General features: G+C 71.8%; 1 protein-coding gene across 1 annotated transcript; it reads right to left on the reverse strand.

Moving 5' to 3' along the window:
* Positions 1 to 426: 426 nt before the first annotated feature.
* On the reverse strand, positions 427 to 22702 carry COL7A1 (collagen type VII alpha 1 chain; the record flags this gene model as incomplete). Its single annotated transcript, XM_084907433.1, is given in 90 exon segments — positions 427 to 735; positions 1918 to 2115; positions 2202 to 2291; positions 2427 to 2504; positions 3893 to 3925; positions 4875 to 4923; positions 5060 to 5088; positions 5091 to 5112; positions 5201 to 5278; positions 5405 to 5487; positions 5490 to 5520; positions 5613 to 5672; positions 6006 to 6036; positions 6038 to 6089; positions 6092 to 6119; positions 6182 to 6235; positions 6451 to 6531; positions 6776 to 6811; positions 7030 to 7058; positions 7061 to 7100; positions 7484 to 7512; positions 7515 to 7554; positions 7659 to 7715; positions 7790 to 7825; positions 7930 to 7965; positions 8171 to 8215; positions 8324 to 8355; positions 8358 to 8382; positions 8870 to 8905; positions 9028 to 9099; positions 9195 to 9302; positions 9488 to 9547; positions 9625 to 9660; positions 10191 to 10235; positions 10302 to 10346; positions 10437 to 10478; positions 10549 to 10584; positions 10679 to 10747; positions 10892 to 10972; positions 11045 to 11080; positions 11168 to 11230; positions 11322 to 11354; positions 11498 to 11542; positions 11679 to 11714; positions 11797 to 11832; positions 12077 to 12121; positions 12215 to 12277; positions 12397 to 12441; positions 12517 to 12585; positions 12741 to 12794; positions 12873 to 12908; positions 12994 to 13194; positions 13283 to 13402; positions 13501 to 13536; positions 14326 to 14373; positions 14499 to 14534; positions 14610 to 14645; positions 14748 to 14843; positions 14954 to 14989; positions 15063 to 15098; positions 16141 to 16185; positions 16270 to 16332; positions 16868 to 16903; positions 17088 to 17168; positions 17246 to 17281; positions 17560 to 17595; positions 17675 to 17755; positions 17870 to 17899; positions 18092 to 18118; positions 18362 to 18406; positions 18623 to 18694; positions 18902 to 18946; positions 19121 to 19156; positions 19780 to 19860; positions 19949 to 19984; positions 20098 to 20157; positions 20236 to 20280; positions 20390 to 20422; positions 20725 to 20757; positions 20881 to 20916; positions 20992 to 21036; positions 21350 to 21385; positions 21481 to 21525; positions 21644 to 21679; positions 21771 to 21821; positions 21905 to 21967; positions 22076 to 22129; positions 22210 to 22236; positions 22454 to 22531; positions 22640 to 22702. Coding segments are annotated over 90 exon segments (4710 nt in total), but the record flags the coding sequence as incomplete, so codon positions are not given.
* Positions 22703 to 22708: the final 6 nt, after the last annotated feature.

Below are 22708 nucleotides of genomic sequence, written 5' to 3' on the forward strand. Positions count from 1 at the left end.
GAGCAGCAGCCAGGGACCCCGGAGCCTCCTCAGGTCCAGAGACCTCCACTCGCCCACCCCCAGGTCCACTCAACCCCAGGCCCTGCCCGCCCGTCCGACCACCCGCCCGTCCTACCAGGAGCAGCAGCCTCCTCCGGGAAGGCCAGGCACCGGGGCTGCCGAGGGCTGGCTCACCCTCTGCCCCTCGGGACCCATTTATCTCCCTCAGCTCGGGGGTGGGGGAGCAGGGACTGGGGTACGGCTGCTGGCACAGGCAGCCCCCGCTGTGACTCACCCCCTCCCGGGGGCAGTGAGGACAGACCCCCAGCTGCTCCTTCGGGGGACACGTTGAGGACTGAGGTCACAGGACAGTGACCGGGCCGCAGAGGCCCTCCACGCCAGGCAGGGCAGCCCCCCCCGCCCCCAGCAGCCAGTCACACAGGGGCCTTTCACAGCAGCAGCTTTAATGCCCCATCAGCACCATGTCACCGGCCCGGGCGAGGGGCGGGCGGCGGAGTCACATCCGCTCCTGCCCACGGCCACCCCACACTGAGCCATCGGCCGGCGCCACAATGGGGGCCTGTCCACAGGGGACGGCTGGGCCCACGGGGCCAGTCACCGCGACAACGAACGGACAGACGGATGGATGGGCGGACGTGTGCACGCTCCCGCACACGAGCCGCTAGCACCAGGAAAGACCCCGCCTCCAGGGTCGCTGAACTTCAGCCGCATCTGGGGCTCAGTGCTGGAGAGCACCTGGGGGGGAAGGGGGAGTCCGGTCTTTAGCCACCCCCTCACCCACCCCCTCCCCCTCCCCCTCCCCCTCCCCCTCACCTCCTCACCCTCACCCTCACCCACCCCCTCACCCTCACCCTCACCCTCACCCACCCCCTCACCCTCACCCTCACCCACCCCTTCACCCTCCCCCTCCCCCTCCCCCTCCCCCACCCCCTCACCCTCACCCTCCCCCTCCCCCTCACCCTCACCCACCCCCTCACCCACCCCCTCACCCTCACCCACCCCCTCACCCACCCCCTCACCCTCACCCTCACCCTCACCCACCCCCTACCCCTCACCCTCACCCTCACCCTCACCCACCCCCTCACCCACCCCCTCACCCTCACCCTCACCCACCCCCTCCCCCTCCCCCTCCCCCTCCCCCTCCCCTCACCCACCCCCTCACCCTCACCCTCATCCTCTCCCTCACCCTCCCCCTCACCCACCCCCTCACCCTCCCCCTCCCCCACCCCCTCACCCTCACCCTCACCCTCACCCACCCCCTCACCCTCACCCTCACCCACACCCTCACCCTCACCCACCCCCTCACTCTCACCCTCACCCTCACCCTCACCCTCACCCTCACCCACCCCCTCACCCACCCCCTCACCCTCACCCTCACCCACCCCCTCACCCTCACCCTCACCCTCACCCTCACCCTCACCCTCATCCTCTCCCTCACCCTCACCCTCACCCTCACCCTCACCCTCACCCACCCCCTCACCCTCACCCTCACCCTCACCCTCACCCTCACCCACCCCCTCACCCTCACCCTCACCCTCACCCTCACCCTCACCCTCACCCTCACCGTCACCCTCACCCTCACCCTCACCCACCCCCTCACCCTCACCCTCACCCTCACCCTCACCCTCACCGTCACCCTCACCCTCACCCTCACCCACCCCCTCACCCTCACCCTCACCCTCACCCTCACCCTCACCCTCACCCTCACCCTCACTCTCACCCTCACCCTCGTGGGCCCAGCGGCACTGGGGGAGGGGGCCGGGGAAGGGTGGGGTCTGACCTCGGAGAGGGGTCCTTATCCAATGGGGGTGTAGGGAGGGGGGCTAGTGGGGACCCCACGCGAGTTCTCTCTTTAGAACCCGGTGGGCCTGTCCCGGTGGCGGGGCGGGCCTGTGACCGGCCCGGCGGGCGGCGTACCTGCTCCCGGGCCCGGGGCCCCGCCGGGCAGGCAGCGGCGCTCACAGGCCTCTCGGGTGGCAAAGCGGTTGGCGTTCCCTGCGCAGCCGCCGTAGACGAAGGGGTGGCAGGCCCGGGCGCCCCCCGCCGCGGCCCGGTGGTACCAGCGCAGCGTGTAGGCGGAGCAGGAGCCCTCGTCCAGCGGGAGCCAGCAGGGGTCTGGGGTCCAGGGCGTCAGGTCAGCGGCGGGGGCGGGGGCAGCCGGGGGAGCCGCCCCCGAACCCCTGCGCCTGCCGGGCTCTCACCGCCGTCGCCGTCCCAGGGGGCCGGGGGGTCCTGGGTGTCCTCCCCGGGGTACTCGTCCCCGTACTCATCGTCCTCGGGGGACACTCGGTCTGGGGGGGCAGGGGGCTGTGGGGGCCACTGCGGGCCAGCCCCAGCCCACGCCTCCCACGTGTGTGCGCGTGTGCACGCGTGTGCCCTGCTATGCCCGCGCCCCGCCTGCCACGCCCACGGTGCCCAGCCCTCACCTTCCTCCTCCGCGTGGGAGACCTGCAGCACCGGGAGGCGCTGGCGGCCGCTGGCGTCCGCGTAACTAGGCAGGGGCCCTGCGCAGAGAGAGGGTGCAGGGCCCTGAGCAGGGGGAGGGGGTGCAGGGCCCTGAGCAGGGGGAGGGTGCAGGGCCCTGAGCAGGGGGAGGGTGCAGGGCCCTGAGCAGGGGGAGAGGGTGCAGGGCCCTGAGCAGGGGGAGAGGGTGCAGGGCCCTGAGCAGGGAGAGGGTGCAGGGCCCTGCGCAGAGAGAGGGTGCAGGGCCCTGAGCAGGGGGAGGGGGTGCAGGGCCCTGAGCAGGGGGAGGGTGCAGGGCCCTGAGCAGGGGGAGGGTGCAGGGCCCTGAGCAGGGGGAGAGGGTGCAGGGCCCTGAGCAGGGAGAGGGTGCAGGGCCCTGCGCAGAGAGAGGGTGCAGGGCCCTGAGCAGGGGGAGGGGGTGCAGGGCCCTGAGCAGGGGGAGGGTGCAGGGCCCTGAGCAGGGGGAGGGTGCAGGGCCCTGAGCAGGGGGAGAGGGTGCAGGGCCCTGAGCAGGGAGAGGGTGCAGGGCCCTGCGCAGAGAGAGGGTGCAGGGCCCTGAGCAGGGGGAGGGTGCAGGGCCCTGAGCAGGGGGAGGGGGTGCAGGGCCCTGAGCAGGGGGAGGGTGCAGGGCCCTGAGCAGGGAGAGGGTGCAGGGCCCTGAGCAGGGGGAGGGTGCAGGGCCCTGAGCAGGGGGAGGGTGCAGGGCCCTGAGCAGGGGGAGGGTGCAGGGCCCTGAGCAGGGGGAGGGTGCAGGGCCCTGAGCAGGGAGAGGGTGCAGGGCCCTGAGCAGGGAGAGGGTGCAGGGCCCTGAGCAGGGGGAGGGGGTGCAGGGCCCTGAGCAGGGAGAGGGGACAGAGCCCTGAGCAGGGGGAGGGGGTGCAGGGCCCTGAGCAGGGGGAGGGGGTGCAGGGAGAGGGTGCAGGGCCCTGAGCAGGGGGAGAGGGTGCAGGGCCCTGAGCAGGGGGAGAGGGTGCAGGGCCCTGAGCAGGGGGAGGGTGCAGGGCCCTGAGCAGGGAGAGGGTGCAGGGCCCTGAGCAGGGAGAGGGTGCAGGGCCCTGAGCAGAGAGAGGGTGCAGGGCCCTGAGCAGGGGGAGGGGGTGCAGGGCCCTGAGCAGGGGGAGGGGACAGAGCCCTGAGCAGGGAGGGGGTGCAGGGCCCTGAGCAGGGAGAGGGTGCAGGGCCCTGAGCAGGGGGAGGGGGTGCAGGGAGAGGGTGCAGGGCCCTGAGCAGGGAGGGGGTGCAGGGCCCTGAGCAGGGAGAGGGTGCAGGGCCCTGAGCAGGGAGGGGGTGCAGGGCCCTGTGCAGGGAGGGAGGACAGGCCAGGTCACCACTGCGGCCACCCAGCCCTGCCCCTGCTGAGGGCCAGGTGATGGGCAAGAGGCCTGGGGGAGGGAAGTTCTGGGGCAGAAAATACCAGGAAACTACTCACGGGATCCAGATGCGAGGAACTGGCCCTGGCAGGCTGGGGGACACACACACACACACACACAATGAGAGGGAGCAGGGAAGCGGCACCGAGGGGGGCACACAAGGAGGACAGAGGGAGGAAGGAGAACACAGGCAGGACGGAGGGAGGACGGAGAGCACAGGGAGGACAGGGAGCACAGGGAGGACGGGGAGCACAGGGAGGACGGAGAGGAGGACGGAGAGCACAGGGAGGACAGGGAGCACAGGGAGGACGGGGAGCACAGGGAGCACAGGGAGGACGAAGAGCACAGGGGGACGGAGAGGAGGACGGAGAGCACAGGGAGGACAGGGAGCACAGGGAGGACGGGGAGCACAGGGAGGACAGAGAGGAGGACGGAGAGCACAGGGAGGACGGAGAGGAGGACGGAGAGCACAGGGGGACGGAGAGGAGGACGGAGAGCACAGGGAGGACAGGGAGCACAGGGAGGACGGGGAGCACAGGGAGCACAGGGAGGACGGAGAGCACAGGGGGACGGAGAGGAGGACGGAGAGCACAGGGGACGGAGAGGAGGACGGAGAGCACAGGGGGACGGAGAGGAGGACGGAGAGCACAGGGGGACGGAGAGGAGGACGGAGAGCACAGGGGGACGGAGAGGAGGACGGAGAGCACAGGGGGACGGAGCACAGAGGCCGAGGAGGACGAGGAGGGATGGAGAGAAGTTGGGAAGAGTGAGCAAAGGGCAGGAGAGGACACAGGGACGGATGTGAGATGGGGGGGGGGCAGGTGCCCTCGGGGCCAGAGCCCCTGCCCCGCCCCATGTCAGGCCCAGGGGCCCGCTCGGTGCCCCCCGGTCCCTGCCCGCCCACTGCCTCCACACGCCACATGGGCCTCAGGGACCACAGCCCATCGTCCGCTCCTCCTGGGCCCCCGGGGAAGTCCCCCGTCCCTCCCAGCCACCCGCTGAGGCCGGCACCGCGGGCCGGGGGTGTGGGGCGCCGCTCACCGCAGTGCTGGCCCAGCTCCTGGCGCACAAAGCCCCGGATGTCGTCCTCCTGAGCGCGGCACGAGGGGCAGGCATGGACAGAGGGCACAGGGCAGGAGCGGAGGGACAGTCAGGCCCGGGCCCGGCCCGGCCCGGCCAGGGGCAGGGTGTTGTCCGGGGCAGGCCCAGCCCACCCGCACACTCACGGTCAGTGCAGCTTGTCCCTTCTCGCCTCGGGGCCGGCAGGTCCAGGCCGCCCCTACGTGCACGGGGACCAGGCTGTGGCCTGAGCTCAGGGACGCCAGAGGTCACCCACCCTGAGCCCAAGCCCAGGAATCCCCACTCACCTGTTCCCCCCTCTCTCCGGGGGCCCCAGGGGCGCCGGGGACCCCCACCACGCCCTCTCCACGGGGCCCTCGCTCACCCTGTGGGACACAAAGGCCGAGGGAGCAGGGTCAGAGATTTGGGGTGGGAAGTAGGGCATGTGGGGATCATAGGGTCAGAGGTTAGGATCCCAGGTCAGTGAGGCTGGGAGAGTCGGGGCCCCTCACCTTCTGGCCCTGGAGTCCTTCCGAGCCTTTGGGCCCCACACTGCCGGGAGGCCCGGGGGGGCCACTGGCACCATCACTGCCCCGGGCCCTGGGGGGCCCCCAATTCCTGGGGGGCCCTGGGGAGAAACAGGTCAGGGTCAGTGCTCAGAGCCCCCGAGGAGAGCACCAGCCCCCAGCCCCGGTTCACCCCACCTTGGCCTCCACTTACCCGCTCCCCTCTCGCCCTGTCACCCATGGGCACCGTCTGTCCGTCAAAGCCCCGGTCGCCCTGGCAACGGAAGGAAGTGTGAGGGACCTCTGTCTTGGCCTCCCCGGGGCCACACCTCCCGGAGCCCAAGCACCGGGGACCCTCTGAGCCTGGAGCCCGCAGCCATGTGCCCCAGGACCCGCCCCCACGGCAACCTGCACTCTGACCCTCTGACCCCGCCTCCCCAACTCTCAGCCCTCCCACCCCCCACCCTAAAACCCGTGTGACCTGCCCACCCCGAAACCCCAAGACAGCCAGTGTCCCAGCCCCACAGCTCCTGCTCCCGACACCCCAACACCCCGACCCGCCGGCTCCCTGCCCTCCGACACCCGGCCCGCGGGCGAGAGGCCGTACCTTGGGGCCGACCAGGCCCTCCTTGCCAGGGCCCCGCCTGGCCCGGCTCCCCCGGCTCCCCCTGGTCGCCCTTGTGTCCGGCCGGCCGTGTCGGCCCGGGGGCCCCGCCTCGCCCTGCGGGGACAGGGGGGTCAGCTGAGGCCTCGCCCGGCGGCCGCCCCGCCCGCTCTCCTCACCTTGTCGCCCTTCTCGCCGTCCAGGCCACAGGCGCCCTTCAGCCCGCGCTCGCCCTGCGGGGAGAGTCGGTGTGGGGGACCCCGGCTGCCCCCCTCTGCCCCGAGCCCGAAGCCACTTCCCAACAGGCCTCGCCCAGCCAGCCCTGACCGCCATCCCACGGCCAACCCGGACACCGCAACCTCTGACCCCGACCCCCGACCCTCACGCCGACACCGCGCCCTCCAGCATCAGGCCTCCCGGCCAGGAAAGCGCCCAGTCCCCTTCCCACCTTGAGGCCGCGGGGACCCACAAAGCCCATCTCTCCTTTGTCTCCACGGAGGCCGGGGGCTCCGTCCCTTCCCGGGGACCCCTGGGGAGAGGGCAACACGAGGTCGGGTCAGGGGGCTCGTCCAGACAGAACAGCGTGGGGGGACGCAGCCTTGGGGGGCAGGGCATTCCGGGGACAGGGGTCACTGTGACGGTGGGGGCCGCGGGCAACTCGATGACACCATGGAATCCTGGGGCGTCGTAGGGTCAAAGGTCGCCACGTGAGCGGGGGGGGGGGGGGGTTAATGGGAGGGGGGAGGGGAGGGGAGAGAGGGAATGTGCCTTACCGGGTCTCCAGGGATCCCCGCGGCACCGGGCCCCCCCTGGGGAAACAGGAGGAGGTGGCCTGAGTGGACTGCCCTCCACGTGGCCTCCCGCCCCAGAAGCAGCCGCAGGGGCCAGTCAGGGCCCAGCTGCACCCGACCCTGTGGACACGCTGTAGGGAGGGAGCGGGAACCCCTCCCCCCGGGCCCTGTGCGTGCGTGTGCGTGTGCGTGTGTGTGTGCGTGTGCACGTGGGCCGGTGTGGTGGGGAGCCTTGCCTGAGGTCCTGCGGGTCCGCGAGCCCCGGGCGCCCAGCGGCGCCCTTGTCCCCAGGCTCCCCGCTGCTGCCCTGCGGGGGCGGGGGGGTGACACGGTCACACCGCAGGCGGAGCCGAGACGGGAACTGCCCCCGCTGCCCGCCCTGGCGTGGCTGTGCCCCACCTCCTACCACCTGGGGCCCTGAGCCCAAGAAGCCTTTCCTGTTCCCAGAGGCCACCCCCCATGACCTCCACTGAGGCCTTGAGCCTCTGTGCAGCCCACTGTCTGCTGACCCAGAGGTCACTGTGGCCATGACCCCCCCCCCAGGCCCAGAAAGCCGCTTCCCCTCCCGCTCCCCTCCCGCCTCCCCTGCCTCCCCTCCCCCTCCCCTCCCCCTCCCGTTTACCACCCCTCCCCCCTCCCTCCCCCGCCTCCAGGAGCCCTCCTGACCCAGGGAGCCCCTCCGCCCCATACCTTCTCTCCAGGAAGCCCGGTGTCTCCCGAGGTCCTTTCTCGCCATCTGCACCTCGCAGCCCGCGCTCACCCTGGGTCAGGGTCCGGGGTCAGGGTCAGGGCTGGGGTTTCGCACCCTCGGATCTCCTGGCCCCGCCCCCAGGGGGGCCGGCCTGCACGTGGGGCAGCCACTCACCGCGTCCCCCTTGGCGCCCCCGCGGCCCGGCGGCCCCAGCACCACAGCCGCGTCGCCCTGCGTGGACGGGACGGTCAGAGGCGCCAGGAGCCCCGAGTCCCCCCTGCACGCCCCCCCGGGCCCACACTCACCCGGTCACCCTTCAGCCCCGCGGCTCCAGGGTCGCCCTGCGGGGGTAAGCGTGTGAGTCTCCCCAGACCGAGGTCCCCAGCCCTGACTTACAGGGCCACCCACCGCCAGGCACCCACCCCAGCCTTCCCCAGGTCCTTACCTTCTCCCCGCGCTCCCCCCGGCTGCCTGGGGGGCCCTGGGAGAGAGAAGCCTGTGAGCTGGGGGGCCGGGGGGACACAGGTCATGGGGGGTCGGGGGGGGGGCCCGGGAATGCGGTGACAAAGGCCCAGAGAGGAGGCGGGGCAGAGGGAGGAGGGGGCGGGGCCGAGTCCCCAGGGCACAGAGTGTGTGTGTGTGTGTGTGTGTCCACCCCCCCCCGCCCCCCGCCTTCCGGGACCCACCGCAGGGCCTCGGGGTCCCTCCTGGCCGGGGTGGCCGTCTTCACCCTGGATGGTGACGGTGGATTCAGAGTCAGGTGAGGGGGTACAGACGGAGAGGAGCGTATGGGTCCCGGGCAGTGCGTCCAGTGGGCGGGGCTGTGGGCAGGTACGTACCCGGAGGCCCGGCTCCCCACGCTCTCCACGCGCCCGGGCAGCCCCGCTCCAGGGTTCCCCTGCAGGTAAGAGGCACCAGGGTCAGAGCCGGAATCGGGGGGCGGGGGGGGCCATGGCAGGTCAGTGGGGTGGGGGGTGACGGGGTCAGTGGGGTGGAGAGTGATGGGGTCAATGGGGTGGGGGTCAGTGGGATGGGGGGGTCAGTGGGATGGGGGGGTCAGTGAGGTGGAGGGGTCAGTGGGGTGGAGTGATGGGGTCAATGGAGTGGGGGTCAGTGGGATAGGGGGGTGAGTGGGGTGGGGGGGTGAGTGGGTGGAGGGGTGAGTGGGGTGGGGGGGTCAGTGGGGTGGAGTGATGGGGTCAATGGGGTGGGGGTCAGTGGGGTGGGGGGTGAGTGGGTGGAGGAGTCAGTGGGGTGGGGGGGGTCAGTGGGGTGGGGGGTGACGGGGTCAGGGGAGTGGGGGTGACGGGGTCAGGGGAGTGGGGGTGATGGGGTCAGTGGGTGGGATGATGGGGTCAGGGGAGCCAGCACACCGTCCTGCCTACCTTGTCTCCTTTGAGTCCGGAGGCCCCGGGTGCTCCCTGTGGGCAGAGGGAGGTGAGGGTCAGGGCCCCTCAGAGGCACCCCCAGCCCCCAGCGCCCCCCCCCAGGCTCCCGTGCGGACAGGCGTCCTCAGGACGGACACGGTGGGCACCTCACTCACCGCTGGCCCTGGTGGTCCTGGAGGCCCCGAGGGACCAGGGGCCCCCTCTCTGCCCGGGGCACCGGCCAGGCCCTACGGGAGAGCGAGCGAGGGGCAAGGTGACTGGGGTCCCCCCCCGCCCCCCGCCACACGGGCTGCAGGCCGGGCCGCCCGCCCCAGCCCCTTACCCGCTCTCCGCCAGGGCCCGGCTGGCCCGCCTCTCCCCGAGGGCCCGTCTGGCCGGGGAAGCCGACGATGCCAGGAGGGCCGGGTGGTCCCGAGGCGCCCATGTCCCCCTGGACACGGAGAGCAAGGGAGGGGTGGTCCCGGCCCCGCTGGAGCCCCCGCCGGCCCCCCGCCCTCTGCCTCCCCCTCCAGCCCCCCCGCCCCGGCCCCCTGCCCAGCCCCCCGCCCTCTGCCTCCCCCTCCAGCCCCCTGCCCTCTGCCTCCCCCTTCCCCTCCGGGCGGGGCGGCGGCTCACCTTCGCACCCGGGGGACCGCCTGGCCCAGGGGGGCCCTGCGCCCCGACTCCTGGGTCACCCTTCGAGGGAAAGGGGACGGTTAGACAGGGCGGCTCAGGGTGCGACCCCCCGCAGGGACACTTCTGGGCGCACGTACCTTCTGGCCCTTGAGTCCCGGGGCTCCTTTGAAGCCCTGAAAAGGCAAAGGAGGCAGTGAGGGGGCATGTGCGAGAGGTCCCCGGGAGCCGAGGGCAGACGGGACCACGGGCACCGGGGATGCAGGCGTGTGACACGGGCACCGGGGACACAGGCGTGTGACCGCGGGCACCGGGGACGCAGGCGTGTGACACGGGCACCGGGGACGCAGGCGTGTGACATGGGCACCGGGCACGCAGGCGTGTGACACGGACTGGCTGGCGGGGGCTCAGAGGGGATCAGGGACTCCGGGGGCACAGACAGGGGGCGCTCCGGTGACCACAGACACGTGGGGCCATGGACCTGAGCGTGATGTGTGGAGCTCGGACACGTCAGTCCAGACACTGACGGGCACACGAAGCACCGCCGGGCGGGGAGGGCCACGCTCTGCCGTCCGTGCCCGGGAGGGGTCAGGGCCCGGGCCGGGGCTGCACCCACGGGGAGACGGCGTGAACACCGCGGTGCCCGGGCCCCTGTGCGATGGCACCCGCCCCGCCCCGCCCCCGGGGGGCGCCGGGTGAGACTCACATCTTCCCCCGGGTCTCCGGGCTCCCCCGCGCGGCCGGCTTCTCCCTGCACAGACACGGGGTGAGGGTCTGGCCGCCTGCCCCGCCCAGGGCGCAGCCGGCCAGGCCTCACCTTCTCGCCCCGCGGCCCGGGCAGTCCACGGTCCCCCTTGGCTCCCTGCGGGGACAGCAGGAGGGGGCAGGTCAACGGTGGCCTGCGGGGGCCGGGTCAGAGGCCCGGGGCTGTGGGCGGGGGCGTCCTACTCACCGGCTCTCCCACCAGGTCGCGGGCAAGGCCTCCGGGGGCTCCCTGCGGGGAGAGGGCTCAGCGGGGATCGGGCCCGCCCCGCGCCCCACTTCCCGGGCGCCCCCACACTCACCTTCTCCCCCTTCGCGCCAGGGGGCCCGGCCACAGCCTGCGGGGAAGGCCAGTGAGCTCCCACACCTCCTGCCGCGGCCCCCACTCTGCCCCGGGCGGCCCTGCCAACCAAGCTGGGGGTCCAAGGTCACCTGTCCGGGGGTCCCCATGGGTCCAGGTTCTCCTTTAGGCCCGACAGGGCCGGGCAGGCCTGGCGACCCCTGTGGCAGAACAGTGAGGAGCTCAGTGCCTCCCCCTCCTCCCCTCCTCCCTCCTCCTCCCCTCCCTCCTCCTCCCCTCCCCCCTCCCCCCTCCTCCCCTCCTGGGAGCCGCGGCAGGCCTGCAGGGAGCCCCCTAGGACACACCGGCACGCCCGGGGCTCCTCGGTCTCCGTCTTTGCCGCCGGCTCCGTCACGCCCGGGGGCTCCCGGCTTCCCCGTCTCCCCCTGGAGGAAGGGCGCTGTCAGGGCCGCCCCGGCCTCCCGACCGACCACAGCCCCGCCCGACCTCGGACTCACCACTTGTCCCGGCAGCCCCGGCGGCCCCTGCGGCCCCTGCGGGAGAGAAGCGTGAGGGGACGGGCGGGCGCGGGCGGGCAGGGAGGGGGACGGGACCGACGGGACCGGGCGGGGCTCACTCACCACCAGGCCGGAGGCGCCGGGCGGCCCGGGGAGGCCCACGGGTCCAGGAGGTCCAGCCAGGCCCTGGGGGAGAGAAGTCAGCGCACGACCCCCCCGCCCCCCCCCCGCCGCCCCCGCCCCTCCCTGTGACTCCGGCCACGGCCTGGCCACTCACCCGTCCGGGCGGGCCCGTCTCTCCTGGTTCCCCCTGCGAAGACGAGGCGTGAGCGGACAGGCCCCCCCCCCCCCCGCCCTGCCCCACAGCAGCAGGCGGCGGCCAGGGGTGCAGGCGGCCGGCCCCCTCCTCCCACCACACCCCCTCCTCCCACTACACCCCCATGCCTCCCTCACCTTCAGCCCGGACGGTCCCTGCGGTCCCGCGGGGCCAGCGAGACCCTGGAGAGAGGTGCCGAGGGCAGGGGTCAGGGGTCAGAGCCACCCACCTGGGCTCAGGGATGAACACAGACAAGGTCTGCTTCTCCGTGGCCCTGCCCTGTCCCGCCCCCGCGGGGCAGAGCCCCCTGTCACTCACCGGGGCCCCGGGCGGTCCGGGGTCTCCATGGCCACCCTGGTGGAGAGAGGGTCGGTGAGGCCGCTGCCCGCTGTGGGGCTGGGCAGGAGGGGCGGGGAAGGGGATTCTGGGTACTCACCGCTGGGCCAGGGCCCCCCCTGGGGCCTTGCAGTCCCTGGAGAGAGAAGGGGCTGCTGAGCCTCGATCGGCCTCCACCCCAGCACAGGTCACCCTGCCCATGGGCTGCTCCACACAGACAGCACATACGTGCACACACGACCCCCCACACACATATCCTGCATCCGCACCCACTCCCACACCCACACCCACCCCTGGGCAGACACCCCCACCCCCACCCCGAGCCCGGAGCGGGGGCCCAGCAGCCAGCAGCACCGGCCCGGCTTCCTGCCTCCACTCACCGGCTTCCCTTCGGGCCCAGCCACACCGCGCTCTCCCGGCAGACCCTGCAGAGAGGGGGTTCAGGCCCGCTGTCCCCCCCCACCCCGCTCCCCCGGAGGGTCCCAGGCGCTGCAGACGGCGGTGCTGTCAGGACTCACCGGGAGGCCGCCCAGGCCCCTCTGTCCAGGCTCCCCCTGCTCGCCCTTGATGCCCGGCGCCCCCTGCAGAGGAGGAGCTGTCACTGCCTGCTGGGTGCCCACACCCCACCCGCCCCCGCCCAGCAGGCCCACAGAGGAGGGGAGAAGGGGAGGGGAGAAGGGGAGGGGAGGGGAGGGCTCACCCTGTCTCCTTTGGGGCCGCGGTCGCCGTCACTGCCTGGCTCCCCCTGTGAGGACACATGTCAGGCCAGGCCCTGGCGCCCAGGCGGGAGGCGGGCCCCCGGCTGACCCCCCACACCCACCTTCGCGCCCTTGGGTCCGGGGGGTCCTTGCTCCCCAGAGGGCCCAGGACCTGGCTTGTCCACGTCCACCTACAAGCACAAGGTCAGAGGGAGGGTGGTCTGTCACGGGGGCATGGAGGGGCCAGAGGTCACGGGTCAGAGACACCACGTGGAGTTGCTGGGCCTCCACAAGGGTGGCTTCTGAGCGGCAGCAGCCGCAGGCCGAGGGCAGAGCGGGCGGTCACCTTGTCACCGGGCGGTCCGGGGGGTCCGGGGAGGCCCGGGGGGCCGGCTCTGCCCTGCAGGGGAGAGAGAGTGGGCGGCTGCCCCACGAGGCCTCTCGGGGGCGCCCTCTCCCCGAGCCCCCTCCAGCTCACCTGCTCTCCGCGTTCGCCTTTCTCTCCCCGTTCTCCCTGAAGTGCACATGGTGGGGTGGGTGTGCTTGTGGGGAGTCTGGCTCCCTCCCCCCTTCCCTGGCTCCCAGCACCCCAGGCTCACCCGTTCTCCTGGCCTTCCTGCCTCCCCCGCAGCCCCAGCCGAGCCCGGGAGCCCGGGAATGCCCGGCTTCCCAGGCTCCCCGGCCAGGCCGGGAGGGCCCGGGGCGCCCCTCTCCCCGAGGGCCAGTCCGGGCGGCCCCTGAGGGCCGGGGTCTCCACGGTCTCCCTTGGGCCCGCGGTCTCCGGAGAAGCCGATGGGGCCCTGGCGGAGAGAGGCGTGAGTGCCGGTGGCCGTGCGGCCCTGCGACCCCCCCCCCCCCCCCCCCCCGCGCCGGGCAGCCCGCTCGCACCTGCTTGCCCGCGGGGCCCGGCTCGCCGGGGTCCCCCTTGGGGCCGCGCCTCTCAGGCCCGGGCAGGATGCCGCTGGCGCCCCCCTGCCAGGTCTCCACCATGTCCCGCAGGACTGAGGTCTGACAGGGAGCAGAGGGCAGGGCGTGGCTGCAGCCGGCCGGCCGCCCTGTGGGCGTACTTAGCCCATTGCCGCCCCCACAGACCCCAAACCACCTACCTTGATCCCGATGTTTTCCAGCAGCCGCTCCACATTCTGGAAACACAGCTGGTGAGGGGCTGCCGGCAGGAGAGCCCTGGCCCTCCCTTCATGCCCAGGACGGCCTCCATGCCCACCCCCCCGGCCTCCATGCCCACCCCCCCTGGCCTCCATGCCCACCCCCCCTGGCCTCCATGCCTGACCCCGGCCTCCATGCCCGCCCCCCCTGGCCTCCATGCCTGAACCCGGGCTCCATGCCCGACCCCGGCCTCCATGCCCGCCCCGCCTGGCCTCCATGCCCGTCCCCGGCCTCCATGCCCGTCCCCCCGGCCTCCATGCCCACCCCCCCTGGCCTCCATGCCCGTCCCCGGCCTCCATGCCCCCCCCTGGCCTCCATGCCCACCCCCCCTGGCCTCCATGCCCATCCCCGGCCTCCATGCCCGCCCCCCCGGCCTCCATGCCCACCCCCCTTGGCCTCCATGCCTGCCCCCCCCGGCCTCCATGCCTGCCCCCGGCCTCCATGCTCCCCTGGCATCCATGCCCCCCTGGCATCCATGCCCGCCCCCAGCCTCCATGCCCGCCCCTCCATGCCCCACCCCCGGCCCCCATGCCCCCCCTCCATGCCCACCCCCTCCATGCCTGCCCCCGGCCTTTCACAGGGGCTCAGCCCCGTGGAGGGTGCAGGACCCTGGAAGCCCTCCCGGTGTGGCCCCAGGTTCCGGGGGATGAAGGGGGGTCGGGGGGGGGGGGGTAGGGGGCTATAGCAATCCCAGCAGGATGGGCCGAGCAAGCGGACAGACCGTGTGGGACCTCGCGCAGGGGCAGCAGGGAGGCCCCGCCACTCACCGGCCCGCTCCCTGGCTCTCCTCTCAGGCCGCGCTCTCCCGGGAGGCCCTGGGGCAGAGACAGGCTGCTGGGCCGCGTGGGGCCGCGTGGGCCGCGTGGGGGCGTGTGCGCACGTATGGGGGCGTGTGCGCACGTGTGGGGCCTGTGGCCACCGGGTGGGAAGGGGGCCTCACCTGCTCGCCTTTGGATCCGGTGTCCCCCCGGTCACCCTGAGCACAAAGAACATCAGGTGGGGTGCCCAGCCCGGCAGCCCTCCCCACTCCCGCCCAGCCCGTGTCGCTCACCTTGAGGCCCGGGCTGCCTGGGACGCCAGGGAAACCCTGAGAGGTGAGAACACGGGGTCACACGGGGCCGGGCGCCCGGGGGGGCGGTCTGGCGGAGACCCCGTGGCCGCGCCCACGTCCTCGCTGGCCCTGACTCACCTGGCCGGGCGGGCCCACCTGCCCGGGGAGGCCCGGGGGGCCGGGGAGGCCGGGGCTGCCAGCGGCTCCGCGGTCGCCCTTGGGGCCCTCGTGACCCTGGGGAGGAGGCACCGGCATCAGCCCTGAGGTCCCAGAGACGGGGCGGGATCCCCGGGTCAGGGTCAGGGTCAGGGTCAGGGTCAGGGGCTGCGGAAGATCGCACTCACTTCTCTCCCGGGGGCGCCTGCGTCTCCCTTCTCCCCCTGTGGAAGGAAGACAGGCCGCTGCAGCCACGGGCCGGCTCCGGCCGAGCGAAGCCCAGAGGCGGGGCCTTACCTTCCTCCCGTCTTCTCCGGGGTCCCCCGCTTCTCCCTGCGGACAGAGGACGGCTCAGCCAGACATTCCCAGCGTCTGGCCCTCTGGGCAGCTGCCAGCGGCCCTCTGCCATGGCCCCCACCCCGTGGTCCCGGAGCGTGGCCTGTGGCTGTGGCCTGTGGCCTGTGCCGTCCGGGGGAGCGGTGTGCCTGTGCAGGTCTGCTGGCTTCACCCTTACAACACACGTGCTCCTGTCTCTGGCTTCCTACACATATCCTGGGTCTCTGTGTGTCAGCACGTGTGCTTGTGCATGGGTCTGCGTGTCCCGTGGGCGACACTGGGTCAGTGTGTGTGGGCGGGGCTTATGCCGCACGCACTGGGTGAACACGTGTCTGTGCGTCCCTGGGGCTGGAGAAGTGTCTGTGACTTGTCTGAAACTCTTAGGCTCATCATCTCAGTCGGTGGCGCACATACCATGTGTGCATGTGCAGGTGGTCTGTGTGTCGTGTGTGTGTGTGTGTGTGTGTGTGTGTGTGTGTATGTGTGTGTGTGTGCAGGTGGTCTGTGTGTGCCTCTGTGTCTGCACCCCGGCCTGTGTGCATGTGCAGGTGGTCTGTGTGTCATGTGTGTGTGTGTGTGTGTGTGTGTGTGTGTGTGCAGGTGGCCTGCGTGTCCCGTGTGTGTGCGTGTGCAGATGGCCTGTGTGTCTTGTGTGTGTGTGTGTGTGTGTGTGTATGTGTGCGCAGGTGGTCTGTGTGTGCCTCTGTGTCTGCACCCCGGCCTGTGTGCATGTGCAGGTGGTCTGCGTGTCGTGTGTGTGTGTGTGGTGTGTAGGTGGTCTGTGTGTCCCATGTGTGCGCATGTGCAGGTGGCCTGCATGTGTGTGTGTGTGTGTGTGTGTGTGCAGGTGGTCTGTGTGTGCCTCTGTGTCTGCACCCCCACCTGTGTCCCGTGTGTGTGTGTGTGCCTCTGTGTCTGCACCCCCGCCTGTGTCCGAGTGTGTGTGTGTGTGTGCAGGTGGTCTGCGTGTGCCTCTGTGTCTGCACCCGGGCTGTGTGCGTGTGCTCCCTGGCAGGTTTGCCGTCGCCCGGACACTCACGTTTTTCCCGTTCAGGCCCGGCCTGCCGTCCTCGCCCGGCTTTCCCTGCGGGAAGAGACCAGTGGCCGGAGGTCAGAGCTGAGGTGCGGGCGGTCGGGGGGGCAGAGGCACCAGGAAACCGAGACTCACCGGCGCTCCAGGGGGGCCGGCGGGGCCGGGAGGTCCCTGGTCTCCTCGGAGGCCCGGAAGCCCCTGGAAAAAGCCTTTGTAGGACGGAGGGGACACAGAATCCCTGGCGCCCACGGGCTGGGAGGACCCCGTTAGGATCTCCTCCAGCCTGGCAGGGGCCGAGTGTGACCTGTGACCTCAGTGATGGAGCGCTGACCTGTGACCAGGGGTCAGGGTTTGGTTCCCAGCCACGGGCACGTGCCCGGTTGCAGGCTCCATCCCCAGTGGGGGGCTGTGCAGGAGGCAGCCGGTTCACGATTCTCTCTTATCATGGAGGTTTCTCTCTCCTCTCCCTTCTTCTCTGAATCAATAAACACATATTTTTAAAAAGATGCTCCTCCAGTGTAGAGAGCCCGGAGCTGGGAGTGCCACTGAGATCCCTGAGGCAGACACCCATGGGAAGGGACCCCAGGGCAGAGGCCAGAAGGTGGGGCTCGGCTAACACCTACCAGGACGGGACCCCCCCCCCCAGGACAGGATGCGACCACCTCCTTTCCCCAGACGGACACTGGTGATGGCTCCACCCCCCCCCCTCCGCCTGACGCCTCCCCTTACTTACGTCTCTCCCCGGGTCCCCAGCTTTGCCCGGAGCACCCTGAGGAGAGACCACGGTCAGGGAGCCCACAGTGGTCATTATGGGCCCACGGCCTGCAGGGTAGAGCACCCCCCCCCCCCCGGCAGGCCCTAGGAGGCACACATGGCCCGCCCGGAGCACATCCACGCCAAGAAGACCCCGCGAGGCCGGGCCACTCAGGGGCGCGGGGACCCCCACAACTCACGTGCAGCCCAGGGGGCCCAGTGGCTCCTGGCTTCCCATCCAGCCCGTTGCGGCCATCCAGGCCAGGGGGGCCTCGGTCGCCCTGGGGAGAACCGAGCGGTAAGAGGCCTCCCGGGCGGAGCCCAGCCACAGCCAGCACCTCCGCCTCCTGAGTCTCACCTTGTCTCCTGCGAGGCCGCGAGCTCCTGGGTCCCCCTGGCGGAACAAGGTCAGTGACGGGGAGAGCCACGGGGCGCAGGGCCCGGCCGGCGTGGCCCAGGGGCTGGGCAGCAACCCAGAACCCCAAGGTCGCTGGTGCGGTCCCCCTCGGGGCGCAGGCCCGGGCTGCCCGCTCGATGCCCAGTGAGGGGCGTGTAGGAGGCAGCCGACCCACGATTCCCTCTGGTCACAGATGCTTCTCTCTCCCTCTCCCTTCCTCTCTGAACTCGATACAATTACTTTAGAAATTGTACGGAATCAAGCACATCACTCACCTGTGGGCCCGGGGCCCCCCGCAGTCCGGCGACGCCCTGAGGACCAGGCAAGGAGAAGTCAGCCGGCTTCCCAGGCCCTCCCCCCCGCCCCCCTCCCCCGGCCAGCCCCACTCACCCTCTCCCCGGGGGCTCCGGGGGGCCCGGGGTCGCCCTTGGGTCCCGGAGGTCCTTCCTGTCCCCGCTCGCCGGGCTCTCCCTGCGGCAGAGACGGACGTGGGCGGCACAGGCTGAGCCACGGGCACGCACGGCAGAGAGGCCTGGGTCCCGGGAGGCCCCGGGCCCCGCCTCACGCCACCCACAGACCCGGTACCTTCTCTCTGGCTCCGGGCCCCGAGTCCACCTGCGGGGGAACGACAGGGAGGGGTTCAACCGGAAAAGCGGCAGTGGGCAGAGGGGGCCGCGGAGGGCTGCGGGCCAGTGAAGGTACCGAGGGCACTGGGGCGGGGGCGTCAGTGGAGGGAGGAGGGGACACAGCGAGGGGCCAACGGGGGTAGGAGAGGGGCCAGAGGACCAGACCTAGCTCAACCCTTACCAGCCGTCCCGGGGGTCCTGGGGGGCCCTAGAGAGGAAATCACGGTCACCCCGGAGCCCGGAGCCCCAGGCCTGGCTCAGGTCTGCCCTCCCAGAAGCTCCGCAGCCAGCCAGTGCCAACCCTGAGGGCCGGGCAGGCCTGGAGGGACCTCAGCTCTCCACCTTGACCTCCAGCCCCCTATGTGGCCGCCGCTGACCAGATGGAGACTAGAAACCTCCAGCACCCCCCCCCAAACACCCCCTCCCAGGCCCAGAACCCCGGAGGACTCACCGGCTCCCCGCGGTCCCCTTTGGGCCCAGAGGGGCCAGGGCTGCCCTGCAGAGTCAGAGGCCAAGTTTACGCAGCTGTTCAGTTTCAGGGAGCTTTGGGAGCACCCCAAGGACTCAGGGGGCCCCGGTGGCCTTTGGGGGTCGTGACAAGGGGGTCACAGGAAGTTAGGCTTGTGAGGGGGCAGCATTTCAGGGCTGGGGATCTGGATGGCTGGGGCTGGAAGCTGAGGTCAGGGGTCAGGGGTCAGGGGTGAGGACTCACGTTCCGTCCGTCCTCTCCGGGATCTCCCTGGTCTCCCTTCTCACCCACAGGCCCCCGAGCTCCCGGTGGCCCCTGGGGAAGACAGCGGTCAGAGCCAAGCCTCCCGGCATTTCTCAGGGCCACCCCAACCCCCTCTGCTGTCCCAGGTTCCCCGTCACCACAAAAGCCAGCCAGGGTTTCCCATCACCACCCGCCGCCCGCAGGGTCCCCTCTCTCCCCCGTGGTTCCCGCCACTCGCCCTCCACCGGCCGCCCCCGCCCGCCTCCTGCCACGCCTCACCCGCAGGCCACGCTCGCCAGCTTTTCCGGGCAAACCCGGGTCCCCCTGGGAAAGAGAAAGCCCATGGGGTGGTGAGCAAGGCTGACCAGCTCGGGGCCTGGGCACTGGGCACACCGGCAGGTCGGGGGGAGAGGAAGGACAGATGCCCTGGGGAGGTCCCAGCCCAGGGGTCCCAGCTCAAAGGTAAAGGGGAAGACCCCACAGGGCAGGGGGTCTCACCGGGGGGCCCTCGTCGCCTTTCTCGCCAGCTTCGCCCTGTGAGACATGAGTCAGCCGGGACCCAAGACCCCAACACGCCGGGACCCCTCATCCCGGACCCCCATCCCGGACCCCCCATCCCCCCATCCCGACACCCCCATCCCGGACCCCCATCCCCCCATCCCGACACCCCCATCCGGGACCCCCATCCCCCCATCCCGGACCCCCCATCCCGGACCCCCCATCCCGGACCCCCATCCCCCCATCCCGGACCCCCCATCCCGGACCCCCCATCCCGGATCCCCCATCCGGGACTCCCCATCCCGGACCCCCCATCCCGGACCCCCATCCCCCCATCCCGGACCCCCCATCCCGGACCCCCCATCCCGGGGCCCCCCATCCCGGACCCCCCATCCCGGACCCCCATCCCCCCATCCCGGATCCCCCATCCCGACACCCCCCATCCCGGGGCCCCCCATCCCGGACCCCCATCCCCCCATCCCGGACCCCCCATCCCGGACCCCCATCCCCCCATCCCGGACCCCCATCCCGGACCCCCCATCCCGGACTCCCCATCCCCCCATCCCGGACCCCCATCCCGGACCCCCCATCCCGGACCCCCCATCCCGGACCCCCCATCCCGGGACTCCCCATCCCGGGACACCCCACGGCCCCCTTACGTCTCTTCCTCGGGGGCCGACAAGTCCTGGGGGGCCCGGCCGCCCAGGGTCGCCCTTCTCTCCAGGAGCCCCTGAGTCACCCTGGGAAGGGGGCAAGAATGGGGCTGCGTGCGGGGCCGGCGCCAGAGGAGGGGAACCCCACACCCCGGCTTCACCAGGTCACACTCACCGGGGGTCCAGCTCTGCCGGTGAGGCCGATGGGGCCCTGCAGACACGGAGGGGGGGGAGGGGGGGTGCGCACAGGACTCAGCTGGTCCCCCAGACACCTCCATCTGCTGGCCCCTCCCCCACCCTTTACCCCTCCCCCACAGGACTCACCCGGCTCCCAGGGTCACCCTTAGGGCCTGGGTCTCCAGGAAGAGCCAGGCCGGGAGGGCCCTGGGGGTGGAAGGATGAGAAGTCAGGGTTTGGAGCCTTCACCCCCCATGCCCCTCCTCCCCACACGCCCTCACTCACCGGCTCCCCCTTGGCTCCCGCAGCTCCTCTGGGCCCCGCTTCTCCCTGGAGGGGCAGAGACCACCAGCAATCACGCCACAGCCTCACGGCCCGGGCCTCCCTGTGACCTTGACCTCTGCCCTGTGACAGCCTCCCTCGCTTTCCCCAGCCTCACCTTCTCTCCTTTGACTCCCCCGCCATCAGGTCCCTGCAAACAAACAGGACAGACAGCTTGCTGGCCCGGGCCCCACAGAACCACGGCCTTGTGTGGGGCTGGGGTCCTGGCCGGGCCCCCGGAGCTCATGTGCCCGAGCTCAGAGTCACTGCTGGGAGTTCATGACCAGCATGGCGGTCACGGGGACACGGGGTCCCAGGGTCCCAGCCAAGCGCGGAGGCACTTCATAGCAGGAGAGTCAGCCTCGGCCTGCGCCTCCCCGGGGTCCCGGGGTCCCTGGCTGGCAGGTCCGTCTCCTGCTCCAGGGGCTCCCCGCTCAAGCCCCCCTCACTCACCGAGGCAGGGTCCCCCGGGCGGCCGGGCTCTCCCTGCGGAGAAGGGACAGAGGCAGAGATGGGACAGACCCCCCGTGAAACCCAAGGCCCCCGTGTCTCGCTGCCCAGTCCCTGCTTCAGGGGTCGGGGTGGGACAAGCTGCCAGCCACGACCCACCTTCTCTCCGCGGCGGCCGGCGGGTCCTGGTGGGCCCTGCGCGTGGAGATAGCGTGAGCCCAGGGGGGAGGGCCAGGAGGCCCCCACCGCTCCCACCACCGTCCCCCTCACCTCGGGGCCCTCTGCGCCCGGGTGCCCGGCGACTCCAGGCAGCCCCTGGGGAAGAGGGGGAGAGATGCTGGTCGGGGTAGGAATGGGCAGTTGTGGCAAATGGCAAACCAGGGCTGGAGGGGGAGGGGGGCTGCAGGGGTCAGGTCAGACCAGGCTGTAGGTCTGCAGGGGTCAAACTCAGCCAGGTCGCTCGCTGGAAGTCGAGGTCAGAGCTAAGCAGATCCCTGGGGCTGAGGCCAGTGCCTCCCCCAGCACGTGAGGGGTGTCAGGGCGCAGGGCAGGGGCTCAAGGGTGGGAAGTCAGACCAGGAGGGGCCAGAGCCCAGGTCACTGGGCACTAGCATGGGGCAGGGGCTCACCTGGGGTCCCATTGGGCCAGGGGGTCCACGTTGGCCCTGACAGAACAGAATGGGTCAGAGTGGAGTCTGGACCCATACACCCCCACTCCCACCCCCGCCCCCGGGCCCTGAGGGCCTCCGGGCTGACTTACCTTCTCTCCGGTCTCACCCACAGCCCCTGGCAGCCCCCGGTCACCCTGAGGACGACAGGAGAGGGGCCTTGATGGTCCAACGCCGCCCACCAACTGGACCCTGAGCCCACAACCCTAACACCCCCCTCCTATGGGGGTCCCCGAGGGTCTAAAACGCACTCACTCGGGGGCCGGTGTCTCCGGGCGGTCCCTGCAGGCCCTGGAAGGGGTTCAGAGGGTGAGGCTGGGGCAGAGGGCGGTGCAGGGGCTGAGGGCTGAGGGTCGAGGCTGGGGCCGTGCCCCCCACTCACCGTTAGCCCAGGTGGTCCTGGGAGGCCTGGGGCTCCGTCCTCACAGTCCCCCTGAAGGAGAAACGGGGGGTGGACGAGCTGCTCCCGGCGCCCAGGCCCTGCCCCGGCCGGGCACCCCAAGATCAGGGTCCTACCTTCTGCCCTTTCTCCCCGGGGGCGCCTGTGGGGCCCTGGGGTCCGGGGCTCCCAGGAAGACCCTGGGAGGAGGGATCAGAAATGTGAGGCCCCAGCCGTGAGGTCCGGCACCTGCCCTGCCCCAGCGGCACCCCAGCCCCTCCACCCGCCCGGGCGTGGCCCGGCCTTACCGGCAGCCCGGGGTCCCCGGCCGCAGTGCCGCCCTCGCCGGGTCCAGGGGGGCCCTGGCGGGTACAGCAGGTCAGAGGACAGTCACGGGGACCCAGGCTCCGAGCCACCCCTGCCCGCCTCGCCCCTCGCTTACCCGCTCCCCACGGTCGCCTTTGTCACCCTGGAAGACAAGTGGTGACCTCGTGACCCTGGGCCGCCCCCCACGCCCCAGCACACAGGAGGAGGGTCACGGGGCCCCCGGGATGACTGACGAAGGTCATGGGCAACTGAGGACCCGTGGGGGGGAGTCAAGGGTTCACCGGGCTCAGAACGACCCGAAGGGTTCAAAGGGCGTCACCAGGTCGCTGGGTCACAGGCCATGGGGGTCATACTGTCACCTTCACAGCTGTTCCAGGAAGTCCTGGGAGACCCCGGAGTCCTGGGTCCCCTGCTGGGCCCGGAGATCCGGGAGGGCCCTGATGGAGGAGACAGCGTGTAAAGCACCCCCAGACCTACCCGCCTGCCTCCTGTGGGCACCGCCCCCCATCTCGCTGCCCTCACGTCGGGAGGTCCGGAGAACTCACCGGAGGCCCCGGAAGGCCTGGGCCATCTCCCCCTGACACCCGGCCGGGCTCTCCCTGCAGGGACAGAGC

This window comes from Pipistrellus hanaki (genome assembly GCF_964339955.1).
Source record: "Pipistrellus hanaki genome assembly, contig: scaffold_80, whole genome shotgun sequence".
In the NCBI taxonomy this organism is placed as follows: Eukaryota; Metazoa; Chordata; class Mammalia; order Chiroptera; family Vespertilionidae; genus Pipistrellus; species Pipistrellus hanaki.